Raw genomic sequence first — 13337 nt, forward strand, 5'->3', positions numbered from 1 at the left:
AGTATGGCGCTCATAACACCAAGGTTGCGGGTTCGATCCATACACAGGACAGCTGCATAGGCCTGTATTGCAGGGGGTTGGACTGGATGATCCTCAGGGTCCCTTCCAACGTTATGATTCTATGATTATTAGACTGTGCGCAATCAACCATGCACTGTCAGGTCTGCTGCAGAAACGAATGTTAATGGCAGCCTGGATTCAACTTCCCAGGAGATAACAAATCTCTTGATTCTTCCACCAGCTGACACTGTTGTTACCAGACATAGCAACTGTTTTAACAACAACCACAATAAAAACCCTTTTACTTTCTTTTTGTGCTAGCGCGGTATCTGCTTCCCTCGAGGGAAGCAAGAGGTTCACTGCCGATGTGGTGTGCGTCGAGGACACGCAATGGTTTTGAAAAAGTGAAATAAAATGGTGGTCACGGGAGATGAAGTGGTTTAAAAAAAAAAAACAAAACCTAAGAGGCAGGAAATGGAGACAGGTGTCATGTCGTCAAGCCTCTCCTCCCATGATGGTAGTGCGATCCTGATGGAAGCAGAGAAAACTGCTAAAAAAAAAACACACACCAGAGGTTGTGGGGGGGGGGGAGCAAGTGTGGGAATTAATAACAATAGAATGCCAGCTATGAAAACGTTTTTAAAGAATTGCCTGGCTCCTTGGAGCAGAGATTCTCCTGGGCTGTTACTACCAAGGCAGCGCCATTCATTCCCTATGAACTGGGCCCTGGGCTGGCCTTCAAGAACAAGGGCGACTCTTCGATTTAAGACTTCTTGACAGATATGTCTGCGTTCATTCCCTATAAGCCTAAGCATATTTCGAATAGTTTCTCTCTCCTGTTCCTGCTTGTTTCACCTCCTCTTTCCTCTTTCCATAGCTGCTTTCCTCCCATTTGCAAGTCCTCCCTTTCTTCTTCTTCTTCCTTGGGGTCTTAAAATGTGCGGGAATGCGCCTGTGTGTGTGTGTGTGTGTGTGTGTAGCATCTTCTGAGGTGGGAAGAAAGAAAACACACACACATACAAAACCATTAAATCTCCGACAGCCCCGTTCCCGGGGTCTGACTGTGATCTCGCCCAGGCAGCTGCTCGGGCCCTTGTGAGGCGGCACTGTTTCTCCCACTGTTTACCCGTTTCCAATGGCAATTGCACCACCAAGTCTCTGTGCGTCTGGAACTTCGCCTGGGGCTGTTTTGGTTACATTGAAGTTTTTCAGCTTCAGCTCTGCCAGATTTAAATGGTGACTTCACTAGCACCGAGCTAAAAAGGAAAAAGGGAGGAGGAGGAGGGAGAGAGGCAGGCGTAGAAGAGAGAGAGAGAGAGAGAGAGAGAGAGAGAGAGAGAGCCAGAGCATTACATCACCATTTGGACTGGAATCAAATGGGAAGGATATGACTCACTCGGGCTAGTTAAGCTTTGGCTCAGGTTCTCGATACACTCATTCCAGGGCTCTCATGTTCTGCACCTCAGCAGGGAATTCAGACCCAGTGATGTCCATGAGGTTTGTTTTTAATTTTCCTTTTCTGATCGCGCTCTGCTCTCGCACGACTTACTACTACCATTCCTCCTCTTACTACCACCAGTCAGACGACCACCTTTCTCTTGCTTTTATTTTTTTGCCTCTTGATTCATTTCCTCTGGGAGCATATATATCTCTCTCTCGTCCTCCCCACCCGCCCCCTTGTCCTTCTCTGCACTTCGGTGCAGTTTGCTTTCTGCTTACAAACATCCTCATCCTCCTCCATAAAGAGTTGTGGAGCGGATCCTCCGATCTGCACCGGCCCAAGCGAGGGAGCGCAGCAAACTTTCGAGCGAAGTTTCTTCCGAGGCTGCTGCTTCCTCCCCTCCCTCCTTCCCTGGCGTTGCTCTTTCGTTCCTAATCGGAGGAGACAGGGAGAGAGTTAAACTGCAGGGACCAATCATTGGGATGGTGATGTAATGTTGGAGCTGCAGGGTAGTTAAGTAATGTGAGATGTAGGGGGTCAGGGTTGCAAAGCGTTTACCTGCTCTCGAGGGGGTTTAAGTTTATTATCAGTTGCAGTGACTGCAACTGGCTTCAGACAGCAACCCCTAATTATTCACAGACTGCCCTTTTTTATCTTTTATTATTCAATGTAAAACTATAGTATAGTGTTTTCCTTTTCCTTTCTTTAAAAAAAAAAATCCCAACCTGATATTATCACAGCTGCGAATTATTTTCTGCTAGAATACACACACACACACACACACACACAGTTTTGAAACTGGGTTTCAAGGAAGGGCTATGGGGGACAGGACTGCTTTTGAAATAAGACTGGTCAATTTGAGATCAGTTAACTGCTGTCTAATAGAGCGCATAAAAGGTTTTGCTGGTAAAGATACGCTCTCTAGGATATAAATCATTTAGGGTTGTGATTTGTGCGTCGTGTCCCAAAGGTGCCACTCAGGGCTTCAAGCTAATGCTTTGCCAACGCAGTTCTGCAAGCCATGCAACCACTTATTTATGTCGGTGGGGGAACTTACAACCAAAGCGATTTCAGGATTGTGGCTCCTGGGCGTTCACGCTCGTGCTCTCTGTTGCAAAGAGTCCCTGAGATTTATACCCTCCCTCCCCGCAAACATACCTGTTAAGAAGAAAGCAAAATACTTGCCACATGTAGCTAATTCCTGGGAGGGTTGAGACAGGGCGTTTGGAATTTTAAACTATAAACCATGCTAAATCAAAGCCTATATAACAAATTTTACAAATAAATGAATCGCAAATATTGGGAGTCTTTACATAGATGCATGGCCCATTTCATATTTTATTTCCATAATGTAATCTGTGCTTTGCCAGAATTTGAAACACCAGGTTTATTCCCTCCCCCCTGCCCCCTTTGGCTTTCTAAAAGAAAATATAGTGGAAGGAGGGTTAAATGGAAAAGGTAAAGGTGTTCTGTAGTATGGCCTAGTGGCAGTCAGCTCAGTGACAACCAGACTTGCCGCATGGCTTCCTGGCGTCAGGTGCTCTGAATCAGCATATTTGACATTCAGGAAACCCATTTATGTGGAAGTGCCTTACACCTTATGCTAAAGTTATTTACAGTGAAAAAAATAAAAATGTGATAACAAACAAGCATTCCTCTCTCCTCCCCTCTCATGTGGCCATTCCTTCCTTTGCTGTTTCAGACCTAATTTTGGAGTGTGCCAAATCCCATTTCACAGCATAGTTTAAAGTGGATTTGCAAAATGCCATTATGGCTAGCTAAAGGTTAGTGCTAACAGTGGCAGAGAGGTAATAGTAATCAGAGGTGTCAACATTTGAGGGTGACTGGACGGCTGATGTTGCATGTGTGTCATCAGGACTTTTGGGGGAGCCAGGAGTGGAGCTGAAAATGGTGGCAGTTCGGCTTCAACGGCCGGCGGCTTCTCCTGGGGGCTGCTTCCCCGCTCCTTCCCCTCCATGGCAGGAGGAAGAGGAGAAGGAGCCAGCCACTGAAGTTGCACTGTGCTTGGCTCTGCACTTGGCCGCCCCCACCCCTTTGAACATGGGGGGGGGGGGCTGTCCCAAAAAATATGTCCAAATGGGCTCGGCTCCTGGGAGTTGGTGCACCTGACAGTAACCTTTGTTTGTTAGCCTACAAACAGAAAGTTGTGGAGCAATGGCCACACAGAAGGAAAGGTGAAAGCCCCTGGAATGCTTCTGATGGATGAACCATGGTTGTATAGTGCAACCATGGTTGTATAGTACCTGTATCAGTCTTCGCTGGTGGGGCTGAACTAGACTCATCTCCGGTACAGTGGAAAGATTCTCCATAAACAACAGTTGTAACTGACTCATCCACATGAAAATGTTTAATTTGCCACAAGTACAGAGCAGCACCCAAGATGTGTTGTGCCAAAGGATCCTGTGCAAGAAACAAGTTTATAAAAGATATTCCATTATATCCATGTAAATACGTCCCACTGCACACTGCCCATCAGAAGTGGGAAACGTCTGGGATCCTTAAAAAAGTGTTGCACAGAACAAACTTTTGGGCTTGTTCACATGTTATCTTGGGGGTTTTCTTTGCTCATGGGAGTTGATTGCTACCATTTGGTGGGCGGGGGTTTCAGGCAAGGCCATTTCTGCAATCTCTGCTTCTCCAAAGTACCGTACAGACTTCGAAAGTTGTGGTGACTGAGACCCACAAGTGCCTGGCTTGCCAGCTGCACTGCCGATTGCTCTTGTGAATGAGGAAAGTAGCTAAAAATGGCACAGAGTATGGTTTTCCATTCACAATCCATAGAGGACACCTGCCTTTTCAACAGCTTCCAAGTAGAGATCTAGCAGAGATCTATGAGCATCCAATATTTCCGTAAGCAGTGCTTACTACGCTGAAAAAAGTTGCATCGATTCTATAGTATTTCTTTATTAAATTATTTTGACTCTATAGGGTTTATTTATTAAATTATCTTTAATCTATAGGATTTGTTTATTAGATTTTGACCAGAGACTCTACTTTTAAAAATAGGAATGTACAAAGTACAGAAACTATAAAAAATACACTTGTGATGGAAAATATGATTTTATAAACCCATCTAACTATGAATCTGCTCAACAATTCCTGACCAATTATCAGGGAATCACAGAGATGCCCCATGTTTTGTTTTGTTTTTTACCCTCCAGTTGCTCCTTCATGTAATGTTACTTTTTTGATTTCCTACAAGACATTTACTTACTACATTTTATTGTCTTGGAAGGAAGGTGGGCAGGAGAAACCATTCTTTATCTTGGCAAGAATTCTAAAGATTCGGTGGGTGGAGAGAACTGTCCTGGTTGCCCATTTCTACGCTCTAAACAACCAGACAGCAAAAAAGGAAAGGAAAGGACAACACCAAAGATTTTCCTTTCTTGCCTTAAACTTCCCTTGGCTGTTCCAAAGTTTCTGTGAAGTTATTTAATTCAGTCCAACAGATTAAGGGGAAATTTATTGTTTTCCTGACTATGGGTACTTCCCCTCCAGTCACCACAAAATTTAAATGTCAGCCCACGGTGTCTGTAACATGCAACTTGTGTTTCCTCTTTTCTGACTCGTTATTTAAGATGTGTAATTGAATATAAGATTCATGATAGGTCAGATTGAAGGTCAGTCTAGTCCAGCCTACTCCCCACCCACCCCTCCCCACTGGCTGGCCAGATTCTTCTAGAACAGGGGTAGGCAACCTAAGGCTCAGGGGCTGGGTGCGGCCCAGTCACTTTCTCATTCTGGCCCATGGACAGTCTGGGAATCAGCGTGAATGTGTCCTTTTATTTAAAATGCATCTCTGGGTTATTTGTGGGGCCTGCCTGGTGTTTTTACATGAGTAGAATGTGCCCTTTTATTTAAAATGCATCTCTGGGTTATTTGTGGGGCATAGGAATTCGTTCATTCCCCCCCCCCTTCAAAATATAGTCCGGCCCCCCACAAGGTCTGAGGGAAAGTGGACTGGCCACTTTCCAGGTCATGTGGCCAGCATGACTAAGCCACCTACTGAAAAAGGTTTCTGACCCCTGTTCTAGAAAGCCCTCAAGGAGGCAGTAATCCTCCCTTTGCTCTTATTGCTCCCAAAACCAGTATTAATTGCCTTTGAAAATTGATGTTCTATTTAGCCACCATATGGCCTCCATACATTTGTCTAATTCCCACTTAGAGTGACATAATCCTGTGGCCACCATGAGCACATTTTGAACATAAGCATTCTCCTTGTTAGATCAGACCCAAAGGTTTATCTGGTGTTGTTTTCCACATGGAGCACTCAGCTAGCAAGAGAGGAAACTGCTTTGGTCCATATCTAGCTCAGTATTTCCAAAATGGCGGGCAGCAGCTCTCCAAGCTTCCAGCCGGGGGACATTCACCATTTTATCTTGAGATGCTGAGGATTGGATCTTCTGTATGGAAAGCAGAAGCTCTACCACTGAGCTAGAGTGCTTATGGGAAGCCTGAAAGGAGGACATGAAAGCAATAGCACTCTCACTTGGATCAATTGGCAGTGAATTCATAAATGGACCACACAGCATGTGATGAAGTGCATTGGTTTTTGTCCTGACCTTATTGCCAATACATTTCATTTGGTGAACCAAAGTTCTAGTATTATAGGAAAGCAACAGAAAAGTTATTTCTACTCCCTTTCACTGCCGCATGTGCACACTAAAAGGTAAAGGGACCCCTGACCATTAGGTCCAGTCGTGACCGACTCTGGGGTTGCGGCGCTCATCTCACTTTACTGGCCAAGGGAGCCGGCATACAGCTTCCAGGTCATGTGGCCAGCATGACTAAGCCACTTCTGGCGAACCAGAGCAGCGCATGGAAACGCCATTTACCTTCCCGCTGGAGCGGTAACTATTTATCTACTTGTACTTTGACATGCTTTCGAACTGCTGGGTTGGCAGGAGCTGGGACTGAGCAACGGGAGCTCACCCCGTGGCGGGGATTCAAACCGCCGACCTTCTGATCAGCAAGTTCTAGGCTCTGTGGTTTAACCCACAGTGCCACCCACGTCCCCCATGTGCACACTATTGGGTACTAAATGGGATCTTTCCCCTCACCCCTGACACCAGCGTAACATAATAGGATGAAATATATTTTTTCTCTTTCTACAATGGATCCAGTACATTTTCTCAAAATTTGTTGCAACAATATATCACAAACACGCTCTGTTTTTCAATGAAAAGGTTGTTTAATCATCTGCCATCCCTTAACATCTACCATGGAGTACATTTCTGGCCTCTGCATCTCAATAAGCATATTTTCAGAGCTGGAAAAGGTGCAGATGAGACAACCAAATTGACCAGGGACCTGAAACATCTCTCCCATAAAGAAAGGTTACAATGTTTGGGGCTTTTTGTTTTTGTTCTTTCTTTGTGTTAAAAAAAGGCAATTAAGTTTGGATATAATAAACATATACATGATGTGGACAAAGTTGACGGAGAAGTTTTTGTTATTCTCCCATAATATTAGACCCAGGAGTCATGCAAGTGAGGCAGCCTGGCAGGAGACTGAAGATAGACGAAAGGAAGTCCTTTCTCAAACAGCACAAAGTTAACCTATTAAATTTGCTATGGCTCCCAACTTTATCGATCGCTTGTTAATATTTACATGTACAGTAACCAATTAGAATACATCTATGAATTACATATTAATTCCAGCTCTTTGAGGAAGGTTGAGAGTGTTGTAGCTCCTTTAGAAATGAAGGACACGTCCCGATACCAGCTTTCCGAGCAATGAAAGCTACAAATGCAGAATTGAAGCAGGAAGTATCTGAATATACAAACAGGAATGGTTTTAGCTTCCTTATGTGGAAGCACCCTCTTATCTCTGTTGTCAAAGATTTCGTTGAAAAGCCACACGTCAGTCTAGAATTTCTATTCATTTAATGTGGGTAGGGATTTTAAGTGTTCTGTCTTGCTTATGCTGTCTTTGTTTTAGGATTGCCATATGTCCTCTTTTCCCAGGACACGTCCTCTTTTTCACGGGCACATTCGACATAGCGACCCATAGTTAAAAGTAGGAGTCGGCAAATGTGTCCTCTTTTTTGCTCTTCACAATATGGCAACCCTAAGAAAACTTTTCAGGTCTGCGTATTGATATTGACCAACATTTTCCAAGGGATCAAAATTAAGGTATGCAAAATAGCCATATTTGCAGACTTTAGCCTGTTCATAAAAGATTTGTAGGCAAAATCCATGATGAACATAAATAAATCATCAGTTCTGGGTTCAAAGGTTATAGGGAGTTGGGCAATTTGCCACCATAGACCTCTTCTTCTCTCGAAGGCACCACTGCCCACTCATTTGCCCCAGTGCCCAAGCCATACAACCACTCAGAAGGGAAAGTGGAAAGCAGGTGGAAGATCCTGTTGTATCTCCCCACCCTTGCCATTGCTTTCTTGCAGTGTTATTTTTTCTAGAAAAAGAAGAGGTCCTGGAACTCACCATGAACACCTCCCTTGTTCTGTTATAATGGCAATGGCGCCCACCTGAGAGTTCTGCCTGGGGGGGGGGAAGCCCTGCTTTCATGACTGGAGGCAACAGGTGAACAGAGGTGGAGACAGCAAACAGAAAGAGGAGCAGGAATAGTAGTCTGTGTACAGAATGGCGCTGGGCTTCCTTTAAGGGTACAGGCCACAACAGACACCCAATGAGGCCTACAGCTGACATCCAAGTACTCAAATGGCATATACAAAAAAAAAAAAAAAGATATTTTGGGTGAGAAAAATAAATGGCTTAATTATTGCATTTTGGAAGAAAGCCAGTGGGCCTTTTCTGCCAGGAAGCATGTGGTGCTGTGGGTTAAACCACTGAGCCTAGGACTTGCCATTAAGAAGGTTGGCAGTTTGAATCCCCATGACGGGGTAAGCTCCCGTTGCTCAGTCCCGCTCCTGCCCACCTAGTAGTTCGAAAGCACGTCAAGTGCAAGTAGATAAATAGGTACCGCTCTGGCGGGAAGGTAAACGGTGTTTCCATGCGCTGCTCTGGTTCGCCAGAAGCGGCTTTGTCATGCTGGCCACATGACCCAGAAGCTGTCTCTGGACAAACGCCAGCTCCCTCGGCCAATAAAGCGAGATGAGCGCCGCAACCCCAGAGTCGGACATGACTGGACCTAATGGTCAGGGGTCCCTTTACCTTTACCTAAAATATGTACGGCTAGAATACCTGGGACGGCTAAGTCAGTAGAGCATGGGACTCTTAATCTCAGCATCATACGTTCAAGCCTCATGTTGAGCAGAAGATTCATTCATTGCAGGGGGTTGGACTAGATCAGAGGTCGGCAACCTAAGGCCCATGGGCTGGAAGCAGCCCATGAGGGTCGCTTAACCGGCCCATGAGCCGCCCCCAAACCAAGCTGCCCACTCGGCGAGTCCCCGCATGCTGCGCTAAACCGGTGCAGCGCGTGGAGACTCTCTTCCACCCCTCCAGAAATCGCTTCTGCGCAGGTGCAATTTTCGGCGGCTGGGCATGCGCAGAAGTGATTTCCTGCGCTGCAGACATGTGCAGACGCAATTTCCGGCATCATGCTGCGCTGGTCCAGCCCACAGAGCATCTCCGCGGGAGTGATCCGGCCCATGCCCAGTACGCCTTGCCGACCCCTGGACCCCAAGGCCCCTTCCACCTCTAAAATTCTATGGTTCTACGATTCTAAGGTTTCTATGCAGGTTAGTAAAAACTATGGGATCTGCAACTGTATTTGCATTTGTCAAATAGTAGGAATTCTTGCTGTGAAAATGTTCAGAACTTGTGTTTTCCTGACAGTGATATGGTAACGCCCCTTGGTGGCTCCTCCTCTGCATCTTGAGGCATGTAATTAAAAAAATAAAATAGTGGATTAGCTGAAGCATGTGTTTACGTGATTGTGGCTAATGTCAGAATTTTAATTGACTTTCCTATTTTTCTCGATCTGGGGGCCGTATCATGTTCCAAGGACTTCGTTAAACAAAAGGTTTGAAATACGTTTCAAATTAGAAAAAGAAAAAAGAAATGCTTAAGTTAATAAAGATGTGGGATTCATTTACAAAGGAAATACGGGCCACGGGCCAAGAGCAAGCCAAATATTTTGCCAACAGTTTCCCAGTTTACCATCTTTGCATATCACTGCCTTCACCAACTCTCGTAACACTGACATCTCTCTTTAAAGGCTGAAATCTGGTGTGTAACTGATTTAGGTTTACCTACTTAAAATATTTTTAAATTTTTTTAGAAGACCCTATTTTATTTCATTATACCCCTGGACTGAGCAGCTAAATACAAGCACATAATTAATGTTACTATATTCCTAAGTAAAGGGGGGCATTATTTTTCCAGGCAAGGCCTAGCTCAGCTTAGTGCTAAACTACCTGTTGCATGCAAATTATGTATTACCCTGAAAGTCCTTTTTGAAAAGGAAAAGCCACTTTTAGAGGGAGCCATTGGGATAGCAGATAGGTGGTTAATGGGGAGACTTCAAGGCTTCCCTACCTGCTGTTTTCCCTCTTCAGATTACATCCTCCCCAAGTGACTTTCCCCTCTTTGAGTTTCAAATGTTTCCTTGGAATTGTGATACAAGCAGCAGACACTGGTTTTCCTTTTCCAGTCACCTTCCCACAGAAGCAACTTTTCTTCTCCAGGAAGGAAAAACTGGGCTTCAGTTTTGCTTAGGTGTGTAACGTAAGTGTGCCCCTCTTATTTGATCTGTCAGCAGTTTTTGATACAATCGACTATGCCATGGTGTCCTCCTGAATTGTACCTCAAAGTTGGAGGCATTGTTCTTCAGCCGTTTTGTTCCCACTGGGTGACTGTATGTTGCCCCACCTCCTTCCAACTATGCTATGGTGTCCCGCAGGGCACTCCTTTGTCCCCAGTGCTTTTTAGCATCTATACGAAGCCATAGGGAGCAGTCGTCAGAAGATTTGAAGCATAGCGTTTGCACTGTGCTGATGACACAGCTCTACTTCTCTGTATCATTTGAAGCAGGAGTTTATGTGCAAGTCTTGAGCTGGTATCTGGATAACTTGGTGGCCTGGAAGTGGGCCACTATGGAGCAAAAGGAAGGAAAGTCTGGAAAATTGGACATTTGCCTGTTTTGGACAGGGTCACACTCCTCCTGAAGGAGTAGATTCATAGTCTTGTTTATACTCACTGATTCATCTTTATTACAGACAAACCTTGGTTATCCAATGTAATCCGAAACGTTCGACAACCGAGGCACGGCTTTCGATTGGTTGCAGGAGCTTCCTGCACTCAAACGATTAGGATAGCATAAATCTGTGACTAATCTATCTATATTACTTGTGTAGATGTTTTGAGGACACACACACACACACACTGTATCCTATGAACCATCCTGAGAGAATGTGATGCAAGAGTGGTATATAAATCTAATAAATAAATAGATAATAAAATTTGATTCAAGTTTTTATTTTCTTTAATTCCCTGTCCCAGACATTATTTATTACTTGCTAAGTCTTGTGAAGAAGAAGGACCAAACATTTTAATAACGCCTCAGTGATGAGTAAGGAGAGGAAGAGAAGACTACTCCCAATGCTGAAGGGGTCTTCGTTAAGAGATTGAGAATTTAGAAGCCTGAGTTATGAGACATTTCAGGGTGGAAATCAAAAGTATTGATATCCAAATTTCAACACACTATCTTTTTCACAGGGTATGGTATCTTTTTCACATGGTACAGGGCATGGGGTCAGCTGCTAGTAAACTGTTCTTACACTTGAATAGTATATATTATTAAAGATTGGATATGCTGGTGTAGTGAGGATGCACTGGCCAATGTTACCTTTTATTTTTACTTGTTTTGCTCACAAGCAACTTCTGGTCAGCTTGTTTGTTTGTTTGTTTGTTTGTTTGTTTGAATGTCTATAAGATTTCTTACTTGCCTTTCCCCATAAAGTCCCATGACGCATAGGACTTTAGAATGTAGAATTATAAAACCAAATAAAGGCAATACAATTGCAATATAAGTACTGTAAAACTGTTCCAAGTACAAATAAAGGCAATACAATTGCAATATAAGTACTGTAAAACTGTTCCAAGTACAATAAAACGGTTTAAATGCTTCATGTTGTTTCAGTGTTACAGTAGTTTGATTTGGATAGCAGGAGAAAAGGTCCACAGGGAAACAGATAAGTGTGTGTGCGTTGCAGTTTGTTTGTCTTTTCTTGGGGAAAAAAATAGTTGAGAGAAGCCTTTCTATCTTTTCCTGGCTGCGGGCTTTGAGCTCTTTTATAGAAGTCTTCCATTTTGTATTCTTTCTCCTAATAATGTGTCAAATCTTCACCTCACAACCGGCAATGATTCATGGAAGTCAACAATATTAACTAGGCTTACCTCAACTTGAAACAACTGTAGTTCATTAATTAAAGTTGGACAGATCTTCTGTTTTCCTTACGTGAAATTATTCAGTAAATAATTGGGAAATTAAAAAGGCACTACTTTTGCCAGTAATTTGGGTCAGCAATTAAGACCTATCAGTATCAATTATAATCTCTTACTTCTACTTAGCCTCTTGATGTCAGTATGAGTTGCTTTCCCCCATTTTTTGCCAATTTTTCAGACAAGGTTTCATTTAGTCACAGTAGCTGGTGGATGACTGAACAGAGTGTTTGCATTGAATTCTGAAAAATCTGTGGGTGACATCCAAAGGTGATCATCACCACTGGAATGGACTTCTCCTCACGCAGCGGGACTTCCTCCCCTCTCCAACCGCTGCAGTTCCCCATGCGCACCCAAAAAGGTGTTATGGGGGTCAGGATTCCCCAGAGCAAATTTGGGAAAGGGGCTGCAATGGAGAGGAAAAATACCAGAAACTGGCATTTCTGACTTTTAATACAAACCTATCTCCTTATCACGATGACTAGAAAATTGGTGTCCTGAACTTTTGTACATAATGCCAAGCTTATAATGAACAAGATCATGTCAATTTGAAACTGAAACACTTTATTTTTTAACTGCTTGAAGAATACAGGAAGGACTGTGAATGTTGTTGCTTTCAGCTGGAAATGGGTATAGGTATGAAGAAGTTGATTTCTGTGGAGTTTTCCGCAGAAAAGGAAAAAAAAACTCTACAGAAAACACCGTTAATAGCATTCTTTCTGAGTAAAATGAGGCAAGTGAGAGGCAAATGGGGAAAGGAATGTTGCAAGTTCTGATGGGAGAAAACAAACTGAAAATAGTCTCAACCAGAAACCCGTTATAGTTAGTACTCTGCATCCAGAAACTTGCATTTGCTAGGGGGAAAACTGTATTACAGTGGTACCTCAGGTTAAGTACTTAATTTGTTCCGGAGGTCCGTTCTTAACCTGAAACTGTTCTTAACCTAAAGCACCACTTTAGCTAAATGGGGCCTCCTGCTGCTGCCGCGCCGCCGGAGCCTGATTTCTGGTCTTATCCTGAAGCAAAGTTCTTAACCTAAAGCACTATTTCTGGGTTAGCAGAGTGTGTAACCTGAAGCGTATGTAACCTGAAGCATATGTAACCCGAGGTACCACTGTATTAGCTTGTATTATTAGCCTTTGACTGCCATAGCAAGCATGGAGAACCTCACTAAGAAGACACTTCCATTAACTGTAGAGCTATAAGGTTGGACTCTAATGTACATGTTCCAAAGTAAGGGAAACAAAATTGGAGCCATTTCTACCCTCTGCACACTATGTATACTAATTTTGTGTAGTATTACTTTCTTGTTCATCTAACTAGTTCCATTTGTGGATCTGCAATTCTGGTGCCTTTTGCCTCTCCTATACACCTGTTCTTTTATCTCTATTCCTATTTCAACATTTCCTTAAGACATATGTGGCAGGAAATACCACTTTGGACCAAGTTGCCAGTTGCTCCAAAAAGTGAGAGGGAAATAATCCTGGAGAAATGACGGTGGGACA

At 43.7% G+C, this 13337-nt stretch overlaps 1 protein-coding gene and 1 long non-coding RNA gene across 10 annotated transcripts in view; one reads left to right on the plus strand and one right to left on the minus strand.

The window, feature by feature from the left end:
- Nucleotides 1–13337, plus strand: part of CREB5 (cAMP responsive element binding protein 5) — a 263319-nt gene that overhangs the window by 163874 nt on the left and 86108 nt on the right. Inside the window, exon 1 of one of the 9 annotated variants that reach the window (XM_080974914.1) lies at nucleotides 1319–1497. The exons of the other annotated variants lie outside the window; for them this stretch is intronic. Coding sequence (XP_080831040.1) covers nucleotides 1451–1497 — 47 coding nt within the window. The 5' untranslated portion in view covers nucleotides 1319–1450. Of the gene's footprint in view, nucleotides 1–1318; nucleotides 1498–13337 lie in introns of those variants that run through there. 9 annotated transcript variants of the gene reach the window in all.
- Nucleotides 447–1519, minus strand: LOC308459641. Its single transcript, XR_013978254.1, has 2 exons — nucleotides 1397–1519; nucleotides 447–528 (listed from the first exon to the last, which is right to left on the minus strand). It is a non-coding gene; the product is annotated as an uncharacterized lncRNA (long non-coding RNA).

Source organism: Podarcis pityusensis (genome assembly GCF_964106645.2).
Source record: "Podarcis pityusensis genome assembly, chromosome: 12".
NCBI lineage: Eukaryota > Metazoa > Chordata > Lepidosauria > Squamata > Lacertidae > Podarcis > Podarcis pityusensis.